The sequence below is a fragment of the Bos indicus genome, chromosome 1 (assembly GCF_029378745.1).
Source record: "Bos indicus isolate NIAB-ARS_2022 breed Sahiwal x Tharparkar chromosome 1, NIAB-ARS_B.indTharparkar_mat_pri_1.0, whole genome shotgun sequence".
Classification (NCBI taxonomy): Eukaryota; Metazoa; Chordata; class Mammalia; order Artiodactyla; family Bovidae; genus Bos; species Bos indicus.
Window position 1 is genome coordinate 11035340 of NC_091760.1, and position 26072 is coordinate 11061411.

At 39.3% G+C, this 26072-nt stretch overlaps 1 protein-coding gene across 7 annotated transcripts in view; it reads left to right on the plus strand.

Annotated features, from left to right (window-relative positions):
• Window positions 1-26072, plus strand: part of APP (amyloid beta precursor protein) — a 312816-nt gene that overhangs the window by 113087 nt on the left and 173657 nt on the right. For all 7 annotated transcript variants that reach the window (XM_019960087.2, XM_070786121.1, XM_070786128.1 and 4 more), the window contains exons 4-5: window positions 15431-15543; window positions 17951-18144. In XM_019960087.2, the coding sequence (XP_019815646.1) occupies window positions 15431-15543; window positions 17951-18144 (307 nt within the window). The remainder of the gene's footprint in view (window positions 1-15430; window positions 15544-17950; window positions 18145-26072) is intronic.

A 26072-nucleotide genomic window follows, 5' to 3' on the forward strand; every position in this document is an offset into this window, starting at 1 on the left:
AATGCAGGGGACACGAGTTCAACCCCTGGTCCAGGAAGATTCCACATGCTGTTGGGCAGCTAAGCCTGTACGCCCCAACTATAGAAGGCATCACCCTCTAGAGCTCACGAGCTGCAGCTCCTGAAGCCTGAATGCCCTAGGGTCTATGCTCTGAAACAGGAGAAGCCATCACAGTGAGAAGCCCGCGCACCTCACCTAGAGAGTAGTCCCTGCTCACTGCAACTAGAGAAACCCTGCACACAGCAGCGAAGACCCAGGGCAGCCACAAATAAATAAAAAATGTTTTAAAGGAAGAAAGAAAGAAAGGAGTAGAACTGGAGCCGAGGTGGTGTCAGTGGTGGGAAAGAACCCGGATGAAGGTGAAGTGGTGAAGAGTAATGGCTACCCTCAGAGGTGCCTTCTCTCCCCGACCCGGCTCTCCCAGCTCAACAAAGTGGATGAAGCCACCCAGGGTGATAGGTGAGTGATAGGGTGTAGAGTCATCTCCAGACTACAAAGCCAAGAGATCCTGGGAAAAACCAAAAGGAGGAGTGACTGTCAATGATGAACAAGAAGTGTATGATGAGAACTTCAAAAAGTGTGCAAAGATGAAAAAAACTGTGAAAGGCAGGAAGCTGGAAGGCCTGAGCACCTTTTCAAATGTTAAGAGAGTCTCTTAGTTGAGGAAGAACGCTGCCTTGAGCGTTGTGCTTCCCAAGGATTCAGAAGATTTGGGAGAGTTGGGAGAGGAAGCTGATGAAACAGGTGAGGTAGAGCATCCCCTTGAAGACGGGGGAAGTGTCCCCTTGAAGAAGTTGGCCCCCAGGGTCCTCTGACATCTTCCAAAGAAAGGTTTATCAAAGAAAGGATAAGAAAGGCCTTATCCAGCCTTATCAGGATCGTCAGGGTACCACCTGAGAGCTACAGTGAAGCCATGGTGAATGTGAGCACATCTCTAGGGTTTTACAAGGTGAAAGGACAGGGTGACTGTGAGATCCCTTACAGCAGGCTGTGAAGGGAATGTGTCATGGCCAAGCAGGAAAGATTGGAGTCTAAGAGAGCCTCTCACAAGTCATAGGAATGTGATTGTGAGAGATCAAAAACCATGGTACCTCACAAAGTAACAGAGATTCAAGGAAGATGCTCTAATACCCAGCAGAACTAGAGGAAACAAATTGCTAAGTTCCAGCTATAAAGAAAAGCTAGATATTGTATCGTTACAATAGCTTAGAATGTGTGATCTCTCTCTCTCTCTTTCTTGATTTGAACTACTAAAGTTATTATACCAACAAACAAGTTATGAAAATGTGATATTCTAAAGCCTTTGGAATCATGGGGCTTCCCTGATGGCTCAGACAGTAAAGAATCTGCCTGCCATGCCAGAGACCCAGATTTGATCCCTGAGTCAGGAACATCCCCTGGAGAAGCGAATGGCTACTCACTCGAGCATTCTTGCGTGGAGAATTCCATGGACAGAGGAGCCTGGCGGGCGACAGTCCATGGGGTTGCAAAAAGTAGGACACAACTGAGCAACTAACAGTTTTCACTTTCGCCTTTGAAATTGTAAGTTGTAAAACAGCAAATGAATTGTATGTGGAAAAAAAAATAGTTGAATGCTGGTCTCTTCCCTTATATTGCTTCCACATAAGATAGATTTTGGCCCAATAAGGCTTATTGTTCTTTGTACAGTATTGTACAGTTCCAGGAGCTGATGGTCGGTTGGTATTGGATTCTAATCTAGTACAGTTGCTGAAAGCAATGTTCTCCGTGTGGGTGTCCAGCAAAGGAATGGAACTGGTAACTGAAAGGTCACCATGGAGAGTGGTGGAAGCTGTTGAATGCTGGGGCATGACTGTTAAATCTGAGAAAGTCCAAGCAGAAAGTTGAGGACAGTCTTCCTTTGTAATCAGTTATTCAGAGAGGAGTCGATGAGAGGGACAGAATGACTAGCTTCAAACAGAGAGTGGGAGGACAAGTGTTGCCTGAGAAGACATAACTCAAGCAAGAAAGTGATATGGCAGAGAACAGACAGCTGATCTGAGGGCTGAGAAAGAGTCTCATGCATTTGTTGCTACTGACCTTGAAAAAAGAATTATTGGAGATCATTGAAACGAGGCCAGATGGTGATGAGCCAGGAAGAAGGGCAAGTCAGAGGCTTCATAATGACAGTCCATAACTTTGTTGAGAAGTTTATCTGTGAAAATGCCTCTTCCTGTTTTGATTATAGCCTGCCTTACACATAGGTTTCTGAGTAAGGTGTGTGGACAAAACACTCTGTATGTATTTACTTCTCTGTATAATTTAAGGTTTTGGTGATCACTGGTGGTTCTCTTGCGTCCTCAAGCATCAGCCCGATTGGTATTTTGTTGTCAATTATGTGGGTTTTTAAAAGCCCCGTGATATAACCCCAATCAATTGCATCTTTAAAACCCATCAGTTAATGGAATTTTTTAGAAAGTCAGAAAGAAAGAGAAGTGTTAGGAGGAAGCTGCCAGTGAGGACACTTGCATTTTCAAAAGATGAAATAGAGAATTTAACAGGATATCTCTTCAGTATGCGCCTTTCATATCATCTCTCAAAAATATAGAAGACTGAACGAAGCTAATGATGAGTAGATATGAAGGAAACCTTATTTAAATTTCTGTATTTGAATTAATTGCATGATCATGAGTACAAATTATAATATGAGAAGTGCAAAAAGAGAAATAAGAGAAGAAGCAATGTTTGCTGGTAAATAGAGTTAACCATAGTAACAAATTTAATATCCCTTTCAATGATTAAGTATATGATATTGTGATGGCACATAGAATTGTGCATATAGTCTTCCCAGTATATTCAGTCTTATGTTTGTTTATGCTTAGACCTGTTTCTTTGGAGTTAGTTTCCCCTATAACCTCAACTTGTCCCCATTCCACTCATCATTCCTTGAAAGGTAGCCTTGATTTCAAAAACTTGACACTAAGCTAGTCTGCCCAATAGTGACCACTAGCCACCTGTGGCTATTGAGTGCTTGAGATATTCTAGTTCAAAGTGGTGTGTGCTGTAAGCGGAATATACCCATCAAATATCAAAGAGTTAGTCTTGGCAGCAGGAGTGGTGGTGTATATAGACTGTCTTAGTATTAACTTTTTACACTGATTACATTGTTGAAATGATAGAAACTGCACTATACTGGGTTAAAGAAATTGAGAGAACAGAAGTCTGAGCTGAGAGAATGCACAGGAACTACCTCCGACACGGGGACTGGGGGAGAGGGGACTGAAGACTTGCTTAATGGGTATAGAGTTTCAGTTTTGCAACAAGAAAACAGTTATGGAAACTAGTTTCACAATAATGTGAATGTACTTAATGCAGCTGAACTGTACACTTAAAAAATGGTTACGATGGTAAATTGAATGTTATGTGTATTTTGCCTCCATTAAAAAGAAAAGGCTATTCCAAAAAGGGTTCTATAATGCGATAACCTGTTACTTAAAAAAAAAAAAAAAAAAACCTTAATAAGATTAGTTATAATGGATTCTGTTAAGTAGATCTATGCTACCTGAAGGAACAGCTGAATCCAGTCACTTGGGAACTTGGTATAAAAACAGAATCAGCCCCACCTGGACTTGTCCAATCAGAAACTGCATTTTAACAAGATCCCCAGGTGATTCAAGGGCACGTTAAAGCTTGAGAAACCCTGCTCCAAATCATCTCAAAAAGTGTGGTCTATGAACCGTGTGAATCTGAATCCCTCTGGGGAAGTGTGTTTTCACACGCATCCCAAGCACATGGATCCAGTCCAGGTCTCGGGGCCAGAAGGGGATGGATCTGCAGTCTAATCAAGCATCCCAGCTGACTCTGAAGCGGCTTAGAGTTTGAGAACTCCTCTGACCTGGAAAGATTATTTTCATAACTGTATCTTTGATGTTGGGATAATTATAAATATGAGTAATAAGAAAATCCATTATTAATAAAATCAAGAATATGAGTAATAACTCCATAAAAAAGAGGCAACAGAACAAAACACATAACTAATCTTGGGTGGTTTGGTGAGAAAGGCATGATTCAGAATCTATGGAATATTGTAAAACCTGGAGAATCCCATGGACGGAGGAGCTTGGTGGGCTACAGTCCACGGGTCGCAAAGAGTCGGACACGACTGAGCAACTTCACTTTGACTTTGCTGAAATACTGAGCATTACATAGAGTCAAGGTCCAAAGTTGAAGCTGATTCTCTTTTTAACTAGGCGGAAACCCCATGAGTCTTCAGATTTCTAATTTGTAAATGTGAATTGAATTTGATCAGTGACTTTTACATTTCCAAGACAAGGTTAAACTTGGAAAGCAAAGAATTTCCTTTATAGGAACTTCTCTGGGGGTCCCAGTGGTTAAGACTTCACCTTCCAGTACAGGAACTGCAAGTTCAATCCCTGGTCAGGGAGCTAAGCTCTCATATGCCTCTTGGTCAAAAAGCCCAAAACATAAAATGAAGCTATATTATAACAAGTTCAGTAAAGACTTGAAAAATGGTCTACATCAAAATCTTTAAAAAAATTTTTTTAAAGGATTTCCTTTATAATTGATAAATGTGTGATTATTCAAAAACTCTGAAAGTTTTTACAAGAATTTAAATGCCACCCATGCACAAATTATTGAAACAGAAAATTTGCTAGGAAAATCTAAAACTAAGCTTTGTCTAGTTATTTTAGATGTCATAGAAGAGAAGCCTGTGTTAGTAAAGATCTTTTATTTTCATAAAAAGTCATATATTCCATAAAATTTCTTTGCCTTCATTGCACTAAATCGCTAATTAAGATGTTACAGTCAAGATTTTTCATATAATTTGTGTTCAATTAAAAGTAATGTCTAAAGAATTAAAATATTAAGATACAATTTTATTAAAATATATACAATTTGAGTTTATTTTTTATCCTCTTTTTAATTTTTTTTAATCGAAGGACAATTGCTTTACAGAATTTTGTTTCCTGTCAAACCTCAGCATGAATCAACCATCAGATCAGATCAGTCACTCAGTCGTGTCCAACTTTTTGCGACCCCATGAATTGCAGCACACCAGGCCTCCTTGTCCATCACCAACTCCTGGAGTTCACTGAGAAGGAAAATGGTAGTTGCCAGGGGTTGGGGAGAGGAAAAAGCAGGAGTGTCGTTCAATGACTATAAAGATTCAGTTTTGCAAGGTGAAAAATTTTTAGAGGTTTTTCCTACTGTAAGACATATATACCTAGCACTACTGTGTTGTTTAGTCACTAAGTCATAACTGACTCTTTGCAACCCCATGACTGTAGCCCGCCCAAGCTCCCCTGTCCGTGAGATTCACCAGGCAAGAATACTGAAGTGGGTTGCCATTTCCTTCTCCAAGTAAACATCTTTTTAACACAAGTTCTTTTCAGTTGACAGTAATTTCACAGTTGTTGAAAGTCAGAATCTTGACATGGAAGTGAATAGCTATGTCTTATCAAAATCTGATGTGGAAGCTTCAAATTTTTTTTAAGTAGGCATTAATCTAAGTTTTAGATTTAATAAATTTTGATTTATGTTAATCAATCATATTTAATAAATTTTATATTGATTTGTATTATTTTATTAGATTTAAGTAATTTTAATATTATTTAATTTTAATAAAAATTGAGAGGATATTCCAGGGGATTGCCATATACCCCCTCGCCCAGTCTCCCCTAATTGGGTTGGCCAAAAAGTTCATTCAGTTTTTTGTGAAAGCATGCAAAAACCTGAACAAACTTTTTGGCATATCCAGTATTAATATCTAATGGTACATTTCTTACAGTTAATAAACCAATTCTAATCCATTATTATTAATACAGTCTGTCCTTTTTTCATGCTTCATTTATGTCCTTCAGTTCAGTTCAGTCACTCAGTCATGTCCGACTCTTTGCAACCCCATGAATCGCAGCATGCTAGGCCTCCCTGTCCATCACCAAGTCCCGGAGTTCACTCAAACTCATGTCCATTGAGTCAGTGATGCCATCCAGCCATCTTATCCTCTGTCGTCCCCTTCTCCTCCTGCCCCCAATCCCTCCCAACATCAGAGTCTTTTCCAATGAGTCAACTCTTCTCATGAGGTGGCCAAAGTATTGGAGTTTCAGCTTTAGCATCAGTCCTTCCAAAGAAATCCCAGGGCTGATCTCCTTCAGAATGGACTGGTTAGATCTCCTTGCAGTCCAAGGGACTCTCAAGAGTCTTCTCCAACACCACAGTTCAAAAGCATCAATTCTTCAGCGCTCAGCTTTCTTTATAATCCAACTCTCACATCCATACACGACTACTGAAAAAACCATAGCTTTGATGGAACTTTGTTGGCAAAGTCAAGTCTCTGCTTTTTAATATGCCGTCTCAGTTGGTCATAACTTTTTTTCCAAGGAGCAAGCAATTTTTAATTTATGTCCTTAGTTTTTACCTAAAATCCTTTCTCTGTTCTAAGATCCCATGCAGCACACCACGTGAAATTTACTTGCCATATCTAATCAGCGCTCCATAACAGTCTCTCATACTTTCCTCACGGTTGGCCTTGGCAATTTTGAGGAGTAGTGGTCAGGCTTTTTTTTAGGATGCTCCTGGTGGAATTTTCTTATGTTTCACCTGGAGTTACAGGTTTCTGGAAGACAGACCACAGAAATAGATTGCCTTTTTCATCATATCATATCAAGAGCCCCTGTGATCAACAAGATCTGTCACTATTACTGTTGACTTTGATCATATGGCTGGGATAGTGGTTGTCAGGTTTCTCCACTATAAACCTACTCTTTTCCCCTCATCGTGTACTGAACTCTTCAGAAGAAAGTCGCTAGGCATAGCCCACAAATAAGGAATGGAAAATTTTGCTTCATCTCCTGAGGGTATAGATGATTTTTAATTTTACACAGGTTTGCCTTTTACCACCCATTTTATTTATTCAGTTTTAGTGACTCATAGACATTTTATATTTTGTGTTATAATCTAATACTACTTTATTAATTATATATATACACACACATACAGACACATAATTGCTCAAGTTGTTCCAATTTTGGCCTTTGGGAGTTCATTCATTTGACTCCTGAGCCTATTTTGAAAACCCTCTTTTATTGTTTTCTCCACAAGATGCTCCAGACTCATATGTTTAGGCCCCAATCCTAGAATGCTCTATTTCTCCAGGGGACTCTAGTTCCCTTTATTGCAGAATAATATTAAAAATAGAGACCTGGGCACTGGGTGTGCTCATGGCTACTAGAACATCTGCTTTTAGGTGCTTCTCAAGAGTGAGGCATTATATTTGTGTAGTGTCCAACTTGTATGAATATTTCTGTAGCTAACTATCTGTATCGATATTAAGCTAAATATGCATTCATCCTTATGGCTCCAACTCTGATCTGTCACTTCATGGATCTTTCTGGCTCCTCCCCTGGCTTATCTGCACATTTCACTGACAGGGGCAAGCCTGGTCCTACCATCCACCTTCTATTTACACAGTTCTTCAGTTGTACACTTGCTGAGCAGTACCAGAATTAATTCATGCCTTTGTGAGGTTTTGAAAAAGCTGCACAAGAGCTAACAAATGCTTATTTTGTTCCTGTCTTTTTCACCTATGTCCTCTGCACTCTTTCCATCATCTTGCATGCTCAGTTACTCAGGCGTGTCTGACTCTTTGCAATCCCATGGACTGTATGGGATTTTCCAGGCAAGAATACTGGGGTGGGTTGCCATTTCCTCCTCTAGGGGATCTTCCTGACCCAGGGATCACACCTGCCTCTCCTGTGTCTCTTATATTGGCAGGCTGATTGTTTACCATTGTGCCACCTGGGAAGCTTTCATAATTATAAGACGATTGTTATTCGGAACCTGGGTCAAACACTGTTTCTCTGTTACACTCAACCTGCCATTTGTGTATGTAAGCAAGACCTGGCTCCATTCATTTGAAAAGTCAGAGAGAGGGTTTAGGAGAAACTTGTAGCTTTCACTTCTTTTGCCTTTTGCTTATCTTTCTTATCTGAGGCTTTGCCAATTTTCAGGAATCCCATTGCTAGAATTCTTCCTCACCCTTTCCTTTAACACTTTAGAGACAAGGAAGGGAGGTTACACCTTGGGCAGAAGTCCAAAGACCTGAAATGTTTCTAGCCAACACCAGTTTAATCTTTGTGAATTCATAGAAAAACAGTTTATTCATTTGAGATGTCTGTCTTGAAGAACATACATGTGGTTCTGGAAACTTTTATTCAGTCTGTTCAGTCCCACTCCTACTCAAAAATTTAGGAAACTCAGTTTTGAGAAATTCTGCTCTTTGCTCCAACACCCTTCCCCACCTTTTCTCCATGTGCTGTGATTCACAGTCCCTTTGGTTTTACTTATAGTACTTTTACTCTCTGTTGTCTCCCTGGAATCATCTGTCTTTTGTAAAGGAATATAAAGAAACTGAAAAATACATTCCTGTCTTCAAATTTCATATTATCGGAGACTCTGTATTTGCCTGATTAATATTCAGTCCTACTTCTTCCTTTCAAAAAGAATTCCAGATTTTCCTCATTCGTGGAGACGATGTGCTTGACCAAAATTATTGTTTGCAAATTCCCTCACAGTTCAATGTGGCCAGATGACACAGCTCTGGTGGATGGGATGTGGATACTGGGTGGATGTTCCTCCCAGTGAAACATCAAAGCTTTAACAGGGTAAAAAAAACAAACAGAAAACCTTTATCCCTTGACCTGTTCCTGCCTGAAACTTGAATATGATCTCTTAATATCCTGTGGCTATTTTGTGATTACAAAGCATGCTGAGAAAAGCCAACACACAACGGATGGCAGTGCAGAACAGAAAGATGTTGTTGAGTCACGCAGTCGTGTCCAACTCTTTTGCAAACCAGTGGACTGTAGGCCGCCAGGCTTCTCTGTCCATGAAATTTTCCAGCCAAGAATACTGGAGTGGATTGCCATGTCCTTCTCCAAGGGATCTTCCTAACTCAGGGATGGAACCTATGTCTCCTGCATTGCAGGTGGATTCTTTATCACTGCCCTAGTGCAGAAATACAGGAATAACCTAGTCTCGGAGAGCATCATGGAACATCTGCTGCAGCTTCACCCTTAATGTGAGACTTATGGGATAGAGAATTCTATCATGACTTTATGCTACTGTTTGTCAAGCATTCTCTTTTGTGTTTACCATGCGTTCCATTCTGTGCAGTGGAATGCATTTTTAACTGTTTATATGACTTGCTAGCTAATTTAAGTCTGGTTTTATTCTTCCATTGACCGCATTGTAGATCACAACGTTATTTTATAGTCTAAAAGTGAATCCACTTTTATAAAAGCCAAAGAGAATTGGCCAAGTAACCCAGTTTGACCAGACTTTAAAAAACAGTGAGTTGAGTAACCACACTTGGATTGGAGTCCAGAGGTCCAGATTTTCAGGCCAGTTGCACTGCCAACTGGCTCTGTGGGCAAGCCACTTGACCTGGGTTCTTTTCCTCTCATCTGCAAAATGAGGTAATTTGAATAAGACAGTCCTCTCAAAGACCACCTAAGAGCCAGTGGATCAATGCCTGCAGAGTCCCAAATGAATTCGGTGCTGCTGTTTACCTTGCCAAGACTTTTTAGCAAAGAAGCCAAGCAGAGATCTTGTTCCTTAGCTGTGAAAATTCCTTTTCAACTGGAGTGTGTGTAATATAAATTGTAAATGTTTAAAACAAGAAACCAGGTTGTGTGATTACCAGTAAATATGCACAGTTGTGTACTGAATTTAACTAATGAGATTGTTTTTGTTGTTTAGTCACTAATTCCTGTCTGACTTTTTTTGCAACTCTATGAACTGTAGCCCATCAGGCTCCTCTGTCCATGGGATTTCCCAGGCAGTAATACTGGAATGGGCTGCCATTTCCTTCTCCAGGGAATCTTCCCGACCCAAGGATCTAACCCATGTCTCCTGCGTTAGCAGGTGAATTCTTCACAACTGAGCAACCAGGGAAACTGCTAGGACTGAATGATGCCAGATTCCTAAAATTCAGCATTAGCAGAAAGATGATTTCTCATTAGAATACTTAATTTATTGTGGTCTCTTTCACTTGGATTCTGTTCATTTTTTTTTTAACCTGAGGATCAAACCAAATAAACAGAAATTTTGTTTTAAAATTAAAAGTACTATGTATTAAACAGATGGGCTTCTGTGGTGAGTCAGTGGTAAAGAATCTGCCTGCCAGTGCAGGAGACCCAATTCAATCCCTGGTTCAGGAAATGCTCCCTGGAGAACAAAATGTCTATCCACTCCAGTATTCTTGCCTGGGAAATGCCATGGACAGAGGAGCCTTGCAAGCTACAGTCCCTCAGTTCAGTTCAGTCGCTCAGTAGTGTCCGACTCTTTGCAACCCCATGAACCACAGCACTCCAGGCCTCCCTGTCCATCACCAACTCCTGGAGTTCACCCAGACTCATGTCCATCAAGTCGATGATGCGATCCAGCTATCTCATCCTCTGTTGTCCCCTTCTCCTCCTGCCCTCAATCTTTCCCAGCATCAGGGTCTTTTCAAATTAGTCAGCTCTCCACATCAGGTGGCCAAAGTATTGAAGTTTCAGCTTCAACATCAGACCTTCCAATGAACACCCAGGACTGATCTCCTTTAGAATGGACTGGTTGGATCTCCTTGCAGTCCAAGGGACTCCCAAGAGTCTTCTCCAACACCACAGTTCAAAAGCATCAATTCTTCTGTGCTCAGCTTTCTTTATAGTCCAACTCTCACATCCATACATGACCAGTGGAAAAACCATAGCCTTAACTAGACGGACCTTTGCTGACAAAGTAATGTCTCTGCTTTTTAATATTCTGTCTAACTTTCCTTGCAAGGAGTAAGCATCTTTTAATTTCATGGCTGCAATCACCATCTGCAGTGATTTTGGAGCCCAGAAAAATAAAAGTCAGCCACTGTTTCCACTGTTTCCCCATCTATTTCCCATGAAGTGATGGGACCAGATGCCATGATCTTCGTTTTCTGAATGTTGAGCTTTAAGACAACTTTTTCACTCTCTTCTTTCACTTTCATCAAGAGGCTCTTTAGTTCTTCTTCACTTTCTGTCCTAGGGTCACAAAAAGTCAGATATGGCTTAGCGACTGAATAGCAACAAATCGATGGGTAGCTGTTGTATAACACAGGGAACTCAGCTTAGTGCTCTGTGATGACCTAGAGGTGTGGGACGGGGTAGGGGGCAGCAGGGAGCAGTAGGAAGAAGACTCATGAGGGAGGAGATACATGTATATATGTATACATAGAGCTAATGCACATGGTTATGCAGTAGAAAAGTAACACAACATTATAAAGTGATTATTCTCCAATTTAAAAAACATATATAAATAAAATGCAAAAGATAAATAAAAATAAAAGTGAGCATGGTTCTATGTGGAAACTCCCCAAATATACTATCAGTTTTTTTTTTTTTTTAATTAAAAAGCTATTTCTTAGAGCAATTTTACATTCTCAGCAAAACTGAGTGGCCACTACAAAGAGTTTCCACATATCCCCTGTTGCATCATAGTTGGGTTTTTTTTTATATATCATAGATTTTTAAGAATAATGTTTTTAGAATTAAAAAGAGAGCAAAGGTAAACCGTATTAAACTAAACCAGATTCTGAGAAAGGATTTGTTATATTTTTACCACTTCTCTTTCATTCCTTATTAAATAAATTTTAACAGATTTTTGTGGTTTAATTGCTTTAACCTTTCCAATGTGTAACATTCTAGTATGTGCCATCAGTTTTGAAAGTAATATAAACAAGACTGTAAAATCCAGTCTTTGATGAATTTTATTTTAATGTTAGAGTACAATGAGTTTACTGTTTTGCCATTAGTCCCGAGGGCCTATTAAATAACCCGTATTAATCCTTTAAAAAAGCAATCTCCTTTGAGGGACATATATTTCTTGACTATGTGCAATATTAGAAACCTAAGGGCATCTTCACACAGTGAAATGAAATGCCATTTTCCAAATAAAAAATACAAATCAAATATCCTTTTATTAAATTAATGTCATACGTGTCCTTTTGATGAACACTTGATTTTACCAAGGTAAATATCTTCCAGTGATTTGACTTTGCATTAAAATCTACTCCTTAGCAGATTGGCCTCAGGTCAAGTAAAAAAGGACACTTTGTCGTTCTGCAGCTGTTATCCAGTTTATGCCACAAAAACTGTTTCAGGACAAAGTTGAGAGTATCCGATATCTTCTTCTGATTGTCTCATGAACTGATTTAACAGCTTTGGCCCAGGCATTGAATCTTCCCAGATAATTTGTAAAAAAATAAAAAAACATTGCTTAGTATTTCTGATGTTTGTAAATATGGCGATGTGTGTGTGTTTGTATGTGTGTGTGTGTGTGTGTGTGTTAGTTGCTCAGTTCAGTTCAGTTCAGTCACTCAGTCATGTCCGACTCTTTGCTACCCCATGAACTGCAGCACTCCAGGCCTCCCTGTCTGTCACCAACTCTCGGAGTCCACCCAAACCCAGGTCTCTTGAGTCAGTCAGTCAGTCATGTCCAATTCTTTGCAACCCCATGGACTATAACCTGCAAGCCTCCTCTGTCCATGGGATTTCCTAGGCAAGAGTACTGGAGTTGGATAGCCATTCCCTTCTCCAGGGGATCTCCCCAACCCGGGGGCTGAACCTGGTCTCTTGCATTGCAGGCAAATTCTTTATCACCTGAGCCGGGAAGCCCAGATGTGTATGGTAGTATGGCTTGACAGTTCGGAGCTGGTAAATCAGGCAGGCATCTTCAGGCCACTGTCAATTCTGGCCTCCTGTGGCCTTGAAAATAGGATGCCTCTGGTATAAAGTATTCTTGCTATGTGTGATTGCCTGCCCTGAGAAACCATGAAGAGTCCACTTGGAGAAAGATGTGTTGATTTCTGATGAGGTTATTTTTGTTTTCCATTCTCCCAATTCATCTTTTTTTTGGGGGGGGGGTCTGTTTTATTTATTGTTTTGTTTTATAGTATTCTATGTAAAAGCAAAAGAAAATATGACATCATTTGCATTATTATGTCATTTCTTTCCTTATAATTTATATCTTGATGTTTGTCTCTGGGGCTTGGTTATAGCCTTCTCAAGACAGGTGGCATTATGTGTGTTTCTGGGAAAGTGTTAGTCACTCCCTGTGTCCCACTCTAGAGACCCATCACACAGCTGTTGTGGAGCTGAACTGCAGTGATGCACGTGGAAAGCCAGCCATTCCATGGACTCAAAAGTTTCCTTCCTCACCAAGTACCACCAGCATGAAGCCCCTGGGGGCACCGTGTCTCATAATTCTTGCATTCTCTGTGACCCACAATGCAATGCTGTGGACACCATCAATTGTTTCAGAGATTTGAGGAATGATAAGGATCTTTATCCCCAGTGATTTGCTTAGACTTTTACCTAAGTATTATTTATTAAAATAAATACTTAAATTTCATGAGGCATCGTGCATGTTTGAACTAGAGACAGACTAAAATTTAAATGCATTTTTAGAAAGGTAGTTTTAAGGAATCCTTTTGTTTAAAGGGTTTGAAAAGTTGCTTTTTCTCCCCCTTCTTAGAACCTTTATCTCCTTATGTATCATTTCAGAAAATTTCATGTAACATACTATGGAAGTAAAGAAATGGTTCTTGTCTTTGCTGATGTGTGGACAACTTGTATTCCTTGCTTGTTTGTAGTTGTTGGTTTTAATCTGTTCTTGCATGTCTTGCTTGAAGGATCATGGTACCTTACTCAATGGTCTCCTTGATTACTCATCATCTTATGACAGGAGTCCATCTTTCACTTTATTAAAGAGTTTATATGGGAATCAAACGAGCGCATCATTACTGTTTAAAATGTCCTGTGGCCTGTGTTACATCCAAAATGATTTAAAACCTTAGACTCTAAAACTAGAGTCTGCCATATTTCTCCAGTCTTTCATTTATTTCTGGACATTTTTCCCCACCTACCTTATGTTCCAGCTATAGTGGACTTCTGCCTCTTCTACAGATATGCTTTGTCCTGTTTTCTTCCTTTGCACAGAAGGTTTCCTTTTGCCATGTGTCCATTCACCTATCCATCCATACATCCATCCATACATCCAGTATGGTCATGTTTGCTAGAACTAGACCATGGATTGGGGGTAGAATGTTAAACAAGATAGATACTGTCTTAACATTGCATTCATTCCTACATGGCCCATTCCTGTTCATCCATTTAGACTCATTTCTACTGTTATTTCTACTTTGAGATCATCCCCAGTATCCTCAAGAAGATGTGTTCACTATATTGATCTATCACTTTATCTCTATTATAGCATTTAATTTCTTCATTCATCAAGACATTTATTGCCTACTGTGTGCAGAATCTATACTGAAATTGGGGATACTGTAGTGAAGTAGTACATGGGGTGTACTTGTGACAGTACATGGGGTCACAAATGTATTATGTATGCTGTTTGTTGTTTTAGTCGCTAAGTCATCTCCAGCTCTTTGCGACCCCATGAACTGTAGCCCACCGGGCTCTTCTGTCCATGGAATTTCCCAGGCAAGAACACTGGAGTGGGTTGCCATTTCCTTCTCTGCTGCTGCTGCTGAGTCGCTTCAGTTCTGTCCGACTCTGTGCGACCCCACAGACGGCAGCCCACCAGGCTCCTCTGTCCCTGGGATTCTCCAGGCAAGGACACTGGAGTGGGTTGCCATTTCCTTCTCTGCTGCTGCTGCTGCTAAGTCACTTCAGTTGTGTCTGACCCTGTGCGACCCCATAGACAGCAGCCCACCAGCCTCTCCCGTCCCTGGGATTCTCCAGTCAAGAACACTGGAGTGGGTTGCAATTTCCTTCTCCAATGGATGAAAGTGAAAAGTGAAAGTGAAGTCACTCAGTCGTGTCCGACTCTTAGCGACCCCATGGACTGCAGCCAACCAGGCTCCTCCGTCCATGGGATTTTCCAGGCAAGAGTACTGGAGTGGGGTGCCATTGCCTTCTCCAGTATTATATATATAAACATACAATACACATATGTGTATATGTAGATTTTATTTAGAAAGTCAAAAAATGCTAACTTTTGTGTTAGTTTCAGATTAATATGTCCAAGAAAGAGGGGTGGACAATTATTTATTTGGATTCTTCTCAAATGATCACCTTGGTGAAGTCAATCTGTAATTTTTTCACCCTAGTTGCAATTAAGTGGCAGTTTTTTGTATGATTACTTCACAGAGATTCATGTTCAATAAATTAAAATTTCACTTTAAACACATAGAAAGTATTTAACCATCAAGGTAATGTGACAAGGAACTTGGCTGTTTACGGAAGCAGGACTCAAAATTCTAAAGATACTTCTTCCTGCTTTGACTACTTCATCATTCTAAATGCAGCGTAACTTCTCTGAAGTTCTTTTAGCCTGTCTTTCCTTGATACCGTCACCAGGATAAGATCCCTGGGATGCAGACAGAATGATGTGAAGCTGTTTTCTTTGTTTGCAGTTGGCGAGTTTGTGAGCGATGCCCTCCTTGTTCCCGACAAATGCAAATTCTTACACCAGGAGAGAATGGATGTCTGTGAAACCCATCTTCACTGGCACACCGTGGCCAAAGAGGTACCAGCCCTTTCATTGCCCTCCTTGCCAAGTGACAGTTTCCTAGGGATGATGCGCAGGGACACTGTAGAGGGTGTTTGGAGGCAACAGCTGTCTGTTGATAAATGTGTTTTTTTTTTTAAATTATTACTGTTAAAAATAAAAATCTTCATGAATATTTTAAGAGGATATCTTGAGACAACAGCTGTGTTGATCAATAAGTTATTATTTTAAAAAGCTATCCATGAGTTTTATGTTTAGTTAGATTTGTTATGCTATGTCATGTTTTATAAATTAGAAACTATAAGTTTATACTCTCTATAAACCTTAAAACATACCTTTTTAAAAATTTTTGTAATTTGTGTGTTGTTTTCGTTTGGCACGTGCCAAGTTTTTATGCTTTAACTTTTTTCTCTGTTATCCATTGGGGAATACAATGGTAGAGGAGGAAGTAGCTTGTCCAGTACGGGCATGAAAGTTACAGTTAGATCTGAGTTTTGCCATCAACTTTGTGTTCAGTGCGTCACGCTGACGCCATCATTTCTCCATAGGGAGGAAGTCTATGGCACCAGTTCTGACTTTTGCTAACCCCCTGCTTTTAGCAAAGCCAATAAGACATAAAGCAATTAGCATAAAATGTCATTTTTTATATTATTGCCTTTAAAACTGCTTTGTCTCTTTAATATATTATGAATTTTTTTCTGATAAATTTGTATGCTTTTTTTTCCTTTGTAATGAAATCAGTCTCCCAGAATTAGGTTCCTTGATGTAGTTCAGTGGTTCTCAAATGAGGTCAGTTTTGCTCCACATCCCTTCCCAAGGACATGAGCCAATGTCTAGAGATATTATTGGTTGTCACAGTTTTTTTGTGTGACAAGGGGTGATACCATTGGCATTTGGTGGCCAGGGGCCAGAATGTTCTGCTAAGCATTCTTCAGTGAACAGGACAAGTGTCCCTTGTCCTCTAGAATAATCTGGCCCAAAATGTCAATGGTACTGAGATTGAGAAACCCTGATCTAGCTCCATTTACCCATTGCATCATAGCCTTAAAGCTGTTAGGCAAAAAACACCACTTAAGATTCAGCATTAATTTTGCCTTTTATAAAATAATATGTTGTAAGCAACATTGTCTTTATATAAAAATGTTTCAGAGCTAATTGATATTAAGAAAACAACCTAGATGATTTAAAGCCCAGTACCCATCTGATTGGGCTTCCCAGGTGGCTGGCTCAGTGGTAAAGAATCAGTCTGCCAATGCAGGAGATGTGGGTTCGATCCCTGGGTCAGGAAGTTCCCCTGGAAGTAGGACATGGCAACCCTCTCCAGTATTCTTGCCTAGAAAATTCCATGGATAGAGGAACCTGGCGTGCTACAGTCCATGGGGTCGTAAAGAGTCAGATATACCTTAGCAGCTCAGCACACACAGATGCCCATCTGACTACCTTATTTTTCATTTCTTCTGGAGTTTAAAAAATTTATTTGCCACTGAGAAACAAAATGAGTCTAATTCCTATGAGGTCAAAGTACACTCTGTAAAATTTCATTCTTTACTTATGTGTATTGAATTATTAATCTTTCCTCTGTCACCACTGGGTGCTTTCAAAGCTTTATGTTAATTTTGATTTGTGGGAATTTAACAAATCCCAGGAAAGCGAAAGGATTTGAAGGAGAAACCTCTAATGACTTTAAGTTTTGATTCATGGCAGAGGATAATTTCTTCTTTTCCTAAGACTCTTACTTTGAAAGTGAGCCAAGAGAGTTGCAGTTGCTCAAGTAAGATAGATCCAAGTAGATCCAAGTGAGAGTAGCTTCCATCCATAAAGGAAGTGGAAGTGAGTTGGGGGGATATATATGTGGAACCATCATTACTTCCTGATACGCTAATGAGGCTGGAAAGAATTGATTTTCTGATAACTGTTCACTGTAGAGGTTTCTTCTATGTCTTAGCTCCCAATTTATTTCTACTCATATTGTTTTTATTCATTTCTATAGTATAACAACATATTATAGTTTAGTCTCTTAAGTCATTTGCGACCCTATGGACTATACTCCACCAGGCCCCTCTGTTCGTAGGATTCTCCAGGCAAGAAAACTGAAGTGGGTAACCTTTCCCTTCGCCAGAGGATCTTCCTGACCCAGGGATTGAACCCATGTCTCCTGCATTGCAGACAGATTCTATGCTGTTGAGCCACCAGGGAAGCCCCATAACAACCTATCTCTATTAAATAAGTATCAAAGTTAAAAATTAAGGGTACCAAAGTAGCTTGTGCTAAAGAAACGACTGCAAATCCACTCAAAAAGCAAATGATTCTTTCCACTGTAAAATTGGTCTCGATGTGCTGGTCCTGTGTCTTTCTAGAACTGGACTTTCTTAAAATGAAGCCCATCTACTCCAGTACTTGTTGTTTTCTCCTTACCTTTTTATAGACCTGTAGTGAGAAGAGTACCAACTTGCATGACTATGGCATGTTGCTGCCCTGTGGAATTGACAAGTTCAGAGGGGTGGAATTTGTATGTTGCCCACTGGCCGAGGAAAGTGACAATGTTGACTCCGCGGATGCAGAGGAGGATGACTCAGACGTCTGGTGGGGTGGAGCAGACACGGACTATGCAGATGGGAGGTAAGGTGGCCTTTATGTTTCGTCTCTCCTAGATGCCAGAACATCTAACATGTAGTTTTGTTTCTTCTATAAATGTATGTCTTTCTATTTCTTATTTACGTGATCTCTCCCACTCCCATCGAAGTTTGCCTTTATGGAATAAAGTCTAACCATGAAGTTCTGTTCTGGTTATAGCCTACCGTTTAATTTTAGTATAATTAATCGGCCATCACTGAATTAATTGTAACTATTTTATTTTAACCTCACGAGTTGGGATCAAAATTCCACTGGCATTATAATAGGTCACTGGTAGTTCTGCAAAGACTTGAGAGCTGGGTGAATGACATGGTCTTCTGTTTTGGTCTGTAGTTTAGAAATTTGGGGAAGGGATTTGGGGATTATTTCATCAGTCATTGGCTAAATCTGAATTTTTCTTAAGAAGGATTTTGTTTCTGTTTGTGTGGGTTTTTGTTTTTGTGGGGTTTTTTGCCTTTGTCATCTTGTCCTTTATAAATGAGGTCAGAGGCAATCATAAACGTTTGCTAAAATTCTTTAACTGACTTTGGTTTCTGTGATTATTAATAAATATATTTTCACCTCATTTTCTTTGGAATCTAAATCCCATAATTTGTAGATTCTTAGTTTTAATTGAAGGCATCATTTGTATTCATCATTTGTAATTCATAAAATTATAAAATCTGAATCTTTGGTTTCTGTGATTATTAATAAATATATTTTCACCTCATTTTCTTTGGAATCTAAATCCCATAATTTGTATATTCTTAGTTTTAATTGAAGGCATCATTGTATTCATTATTTACAATTCATAAAATTATAAAATCTGAATCTTTGGGTTAGAAAAGCCATCTGGTTTAGTCACATCCCCAAAGGTGATGATGATGTAACACTTCACTTTTTCCTTCAGTATTTTCTCAGCTGTTCCCAAATATTAACAAATTTCCAAGTAGAATGTTAAATATGACTTGTAGGGCTTATAGTAATTAATATAAAGTTTTCTGACTTTTATGTAATTAAGCACAGGATTTTTAATAATATATTTTAGAATTTTTAAAGTTTTTTTTTTATTGAAGGATAATTGCTTCACAGAATTTTGTTGTTTCAAAGTAGTTTTACAAAAATACATATCTATTTTACAGATATATAAGAATCTATGTACACTGAGGATCCCTGATTGCCATTTTTGTCAGTTAATAATGCAGGCTTCTCTTTGGTGTCTTACCCATTGTTACCGTAACTCTCTTCTTGTTAGTTAAGGTTTCTTGTGTTCCCTCTTTTACATGATTTAGAAAAATTGGGTTCAGTGTAGCAGGACAAGCAAATTCTAAACCACAGGAGAAAGAAATAAAGAAGTGAGCTGTATGCTTACATTTTTTGCTTATGTTTCTAAGAGATGTAAGTTAAATAGTATGAACTCCTTCTCCCAGGGCAGGAAGCATCAGTGAGAACAGGGTTTGTCAGTGGGAAGGCTTCTGAGCATTGCATTCTAGGCCATGGTTGGCCCCTCCCCTGTGTTCCCTGTCCATTGGTTTGGGCTTAATTGCTACTTTGTCTAAAAGTTGGAGTTGCTTAGTTCTTATTCATGGCTTTTTCATATTCTTCCTCAGTCATATGTGGATTTGAAGGTTTAAGGGTGAATTTGTAAAAGAGTTGTCGTGAGGGCTCTTACTACCCGATGTCAGTGCAGTCAGGATTAAAAAGGGAAATTTGGGGTGTTCACCGATTTTCTTTTCTCCTGGTTTGTTGGATGCGTGATCGATCACGTCTCATTACTGAGTTGGCTCCGTACTTAGTAAACAACCCAGATGATGATGAATAAACCAAGACAGCTCCATGGCTGCTCTTAAAATCATATGGAGCCAGCTGTGTACTTGTAACCCTGTATCAAGGTTGTTGACCCGCCATTCGTGATCATTCATACACAAGGGACTTTTGTAATTAAAAGTGGGTATTTGTGCTTTTCCTGAGAGTGACAGACTTTTGCCAGGCTCTCTTCTGCATTTAACACGTGTTTTGTTTTTGTTTTTTTATGTCTTATAAAACCTTCTGTTTACTGGGAATAGATTTCGAGGTATCTTGATCCTTTCCTCCTACCCTCCTTCTGACTTCCTGAACTAATTGAAATCATTACTAACATTGTTATCTTATGAAACCCTCTTCAGTGGCCCGTTCTCTTCCTACATCCTATCTCACTGGTCCTAGAAAGAGATCCACAGGGCTTTCCCTTCTGGCCTGGAGTCTCTCATTTATTTATTATGAGTCTCTCATTTATTATTTACCCATGTCAAAGTAGGTAACTATACCTACTTCGATACCCATCTCTCTGGTTATGATACTACTCTGTGTCTTCTTCGTTACAGTCACCAAACTATAGAACACCAGTATACTGTTTTTTAACACTGCTTTTTTTTTTCCTTTAATTTATTGCATTATCTATTACTGGAGCAACTATAGAGTGTTAAGCTAGATTTGACACTAGTACCACAGTCGTAACTGAAGGACTTAGACAAAAGTAGGCCATACGGTCATCTTACGTATTTCGGTTTTCTGTAATATCACCATCCAAGTTGACATTCAGTAGAAATGTTAGCTGGATCTTTCCTGATCCCCTACATTTATATGCTGTTCTGCTGTCTGCAACAGTTAGACCTTGAACCGTGTCATCCCTAAGAATTGCTGTACCCACAGGGTTTCCAGGTTTGACATTACTCTCTAAATATGATCTTCTGATCTTAGACCTAAAATACGAATCTGGTCCTAGGGATTTCACCCTTCCTTTATAACAATCACCTCCCCAATTCAGGCTTTTAGTTCATTATCTTCTTCTTTTTTTTTTTTTTTTTTTGGTTCTTTCTGGCCAGGATGGACCCAAGGAGTAAGGATTTTTTCATATTCCTTTGAATATCCTGGATTTATTGATACCCTTAACATTTTGTAAAGATATTTTCATCAGTCCTCCCTATGTGGGGAAAATTAACTTCTCCCTTTAACTGCTTCTGAGCTTTCCAAGGTTGATGTTTAATCCCACCAGTTAATTCCATTTCTTATTCATGCTGTAACATCAGCTGGGGTATTAATGTTATTGGATACAACTAATCATCACTATTTGATGACCTAACATCATTAAAAAGGCTACAAATAATAAATGCTTGAGAAGGCATGATAAAAAGCAAATCCTCCTTTTGCTGGTGGGAATGTAAATTGGTGCAGCCACTATGGGAAACAGTATGGATGTTCCTTTAAAAACTAAAAATAGAAACCATGCCCACATGGTAACACACACTAGAGATTGACCTTGTACAAGTAAGGAGTGTGAGAAAGTATTCGTTAATCCCTTTAACTTAATCCCTTAAAGTTCATGAAAGGAGACATACCGGAAAGAAACCTTATGAGTGTAAACAATGTGGTTGATGATTTGTTTCTCAAAAAGTTTTACAAAATCATGAAAGAAATCCCACTGGACTCTATACTTGGTATTGACCTAAATGGGATAAGAATCTGAATAGGAATGAATATATGTCTATGTATAACTGACTGGTCTTTCCCAGCTGTCACTAGTGGTGAAGAACCCACCTTCCAATGCAGGAGACGTAAGAGACGCGGGTTCAGTCACTGGGTCAGGAAGATCCCCTGGAGAAGGGCATGGCAACCCACTCCAGTAATCTTGCCTGGACAATCCCATGGATAGAGGAGGCTGGCGGGTATGGTCCATAGGGTTGCACAAGAGTTGGACACAACTGAAGCAATTTAGCATGCACCATATGATCCAGCAATCCTATTCCTAGGCACATATCTGGAGAAAGCTCTAATTCAGAAAGATGCATGAACTCCAGCAGTGCTCACTGCAGCACTATTTACAATAGCCAAGACATGGAAGCTACCTAAGTGTCTATCGATAGATAAATGGATAAAGAAGATGGTGTGTGTGTGTGTGTGTGTGTGTGTATAGATATGTGCTGTGGTAAGTCGCTAGGTCATGTCTGATTCTTTGCAACCCTATGGACACCAGGCTGCTCTGTCCATGGGATTCTCCAGGCAAGAATACTGGAGTGTGTCGCCATGCCCTCCTCCACATACACATACACACACACACACACACAATGGAATATTGTGTGCTTAGTTACTCAGTCATGTTCTACTGTTTGCAACCTCATGGACTGTAGCCTACCAGGCTCCTCTGTCCATGGGGATTCTCCAGGCAAGAATACTGGAGTGGGTTGCCATGCCCCCATCCAGGGGATCTTTCCAACCCAGGGATCGAACTCAGATCTGCACTGCAGGTGGATTCTTTACCATCTGAGCCACCAGGAAAGCCCCCAGTGGAATATGACTCATTTATTAAGAAAGAATGAAATAATGCCATTCGCAGTAACATAGATGGACCCAGAGATTATCATAATAAGTGAAATTAAAGACAGGATATCACTCATATGTGGAATCTAAAATATGTTACAAATAAACTTATTTACAAAACAAAAACAGACATAGAAAACAAACCAATGACTACCGAAGGTAAAGAGGGGAGAGAGGGATAAATGAGGACTTCGGGATTAGCAGATACAAACAACTGTATATAAAATAGACAAACAACAAGGTCCTACTGTATAGCACAGGGACTAATATTCAATATCTTCTGATATTCAGTATATCATTATAGGACATTCAATACCTATAATGAAAAAGAATATAAAGAATATATATATATATTAATAATTGCATTACTTTGCTGTACGCTAGAAACTAATGAAACATTGTAAATCAACGATGTTTCACTTTTCAAAATAAAATTTTTTTAAAAAGAAAGAAGAAAAAAAGACAAATTAGAACTGCAAAAAGAAAAAAGAATTGGTTAGAACCTAATAGAATTAAGATATCAGGTCACTTGCACCACTTCATTTTTGAACGTGTTTTTCTGTGAGCCCTGCAGGCACGTATGCCTTCATTCTCTTCTGGCAAAGCTAGTGGGCAAAACGAGAGAAATATTACATCACTGACCCCCACACAAGCTGGGGGCCTGCCAGCTGGTGGCTGCCTGCTTCCATAACAAGTCACAATAAGAATTTCACACATCCTGCTTGACAAGTCCTGAGGAGACACCATATGACAGTTCTTGAAAAGGGAAAAAAAAAAAGGAACTCTGCTCCTCCAGAATAAAATTTGATACACAGCTTAATGCACTTTGTTGATTGGTAGGTAGTGAGCTTTGTTTTGGAAGATTGAGTGTTATCCTATTGCTAATGAGGCATTTAGAGAAACATTCTTTATGGGATGAGCCCTGTTTTATGACCTCATTTGAAAAAGAGGTAAGTCTTTTCAAAGATTGAGTAGAAACAAATCAGTTACTGTTCCCAAAATTTATTTGTAAGTAACTCAGTGTTTATTCTCTTGCCTGGAAAATCCCATGGATGGAGGAGCCTGATAGGCTGCAGTCCATGGGGTCGCGAAGAGTCGGACACGACTGAGCAACTTCACTTTCACTTTTCACTTGCATGCATTGGAGAGGAAAATGGCAACCCACTCCAGTGTTCTTGCCTGGAGAATCCCAGGGACGGGGGAGCCTGGTGGGCTGCCGTCTATGGCGTCGCCCAGAGTCGGACACGACTGAAGCGACTTAGCAGCAGCAGCAGCAGCAGTGTTTATTTCTCTGGTGTTGTAATTAGAGTTTCCCAGGTGACGCTAGTGGTAAAGAAGTCTCCTGCCAGCGTAGGAGACGCAAGAGACTGGGATTCGATCCCTGGGTCGGTAAGATCCCCTGGAAGAGGGCATGGCAACCCACTCCAGTATCCTTGCCTGGAGAATCCCATGGACAGAGGAGTCTGGTGGCTACAGTCCATAGGGTCACAAAGAGTGGGACACAACTGAAGTGACTTAGCACATAATGACTGAGTTCTCAGGCGACCTCAGAATACCTAGTTATGTGATCAGTAATGCAGCTTACTTATGTTAATAGTGTATAGACTCCAGCCTCCTTGGGTAAGAATTTTTCCATGGGAAAATTCCCTTGAAAAACTCACATGTAAGACCAGTCACATATCCAGTTTAACCTTGAGAGTGAGTACCTGGAGATGCTCCCATCTGGTACAGCAGAATCTGACTAGAAACCACATACTTCATAGGGGTTGATGAGTTTTGTAGAGCAAAAAACTTAAAGGAAGACCCTCTAGTTCTTTGATAACAGCCTTTGCCTCTCAGTACTATTTCCTTACATTTTTTTCAAAAAAGAATCCAAAGACATGGCTTCATATGTTGAGAGTTGCAGGTATTAGTGAGAATGTGCTGACATGTAACCTCATCTATCTTCCTGGATAATTAGATGATATTTTTTTTTCTTTTGATTGAAAAAAAAAACCTGTTATGATAGATCTAGATGAGTGATTATTTGTGCCTGCAATTCACCATGTCCTTTTTTGAAGCTGTATTTGGTAGCTCAGGATGGTTTCCTCGGTTATGTAGGTGGGGGCGGGGGGTGCTGAGCATGCGCGTATGCGCACATGGGAACACGTAATACCTTATGAAATTCACTGAATCAGTTCTGGTGATCGACTCGCCCTACACTGCACTGGAAAAGCCAGGCCTGCATCAGTGACTCTCTGGGTGCAGCGGGCCCTTTATACTAATATAATTTTTGTTTTTAAATTATTTTACAAACGATTCACAAAAATTAAAAGGATGAGAAGCAATAACTTCATTTAGAAATTTTAGTAAGAATTAATGTAGTAAATATCTTAATTTGAATTAAAACTTCAACACAGTTAAGCTAGATTTTTATTTCATCTCTTCCTGGTTTTGAAGGTAAGGATTTCTGAAATGAGCACTATCCTTTGAATAAAAGTAGCAGCTAATCAGCTGCCAGGCATGAACCCGAATTATAACCATCTTACGAATACTGATTCCAGGATCAAATACATCTCTGCTGGGTTCTGACAGGTACCGAGTAGTTCCTGGTTGTTTTGTTGCACTTGATAATTGTTAAAAAATCAGTACTTTTCAACTTAAGAGTTCATAATTTTGTTGAAGAAAAAGCAGTGCTATCTTCTATTTTATAAATTAGAAAATATGTTCAAGTTTGGATTTATAAACACTCATGAACATCATTAATCCAGTCCTTTTTTTTATACATTTTATGTTGGTTCTATTCATCACTTTTAAGATACTCATGAATTTGGTATTTGTCTACTTCTGAACTGGTTCTGTTGTATAAACATCATAAAAATTTGTTGCACACACATCATAAAGAAGGAAAGAATACTACCACATGTTTTTAGCAATTTTATCTGTTTTTGTTGCAAAATACTGAATGATGTCATCCTTCCTGTAGAATGACTAACTGAATGAGAATACCATATTTTCTTTTTGTTCTTAGAAATGCATTGCTCACTTTGCAGTTCTTGAGCTTGAGAAAATTCATGTAGACCATCATCATCTGAACTGAAGAGTCACATGGTCTGAGGTTTTGCTTATGCAATCAATTTCAGTCATCTTCTGATTTGTTTAATAATTGTAACATGTCTCCTGTCAATTTTCTCTTATTTGCCAGTGCGGAAAATGAGAATTTTTTTTTTTCACTTGCATTCAGTGAAAGTCCCTAGACTTCTTTCATTGCCTCTTGAAAGATGATGCAATATTTTGGGAACAAAATAATAAAACTCTGATAATTCCCCTATTGCATCATCTTTCTAGGCAATTCCCTCATTCTTTTATTTTCTTATTATTTGGTCTTCTTAGCACAGTTGAAATAATTAATGAGTAACGATGAAATAACTCCTGGGATGATAAAAATAGAAAGATTGTGGGAAAAAATCTTAGGTATCAAAAAACTCCAGTTGATTGATATGGTAATCACAACATAGAATGAGTTTCATTCCATTTACAAAATATTTGAAGAAAATGTGAAAATCAGAAATACAGACCCTTAGATGTAGATAGAACTG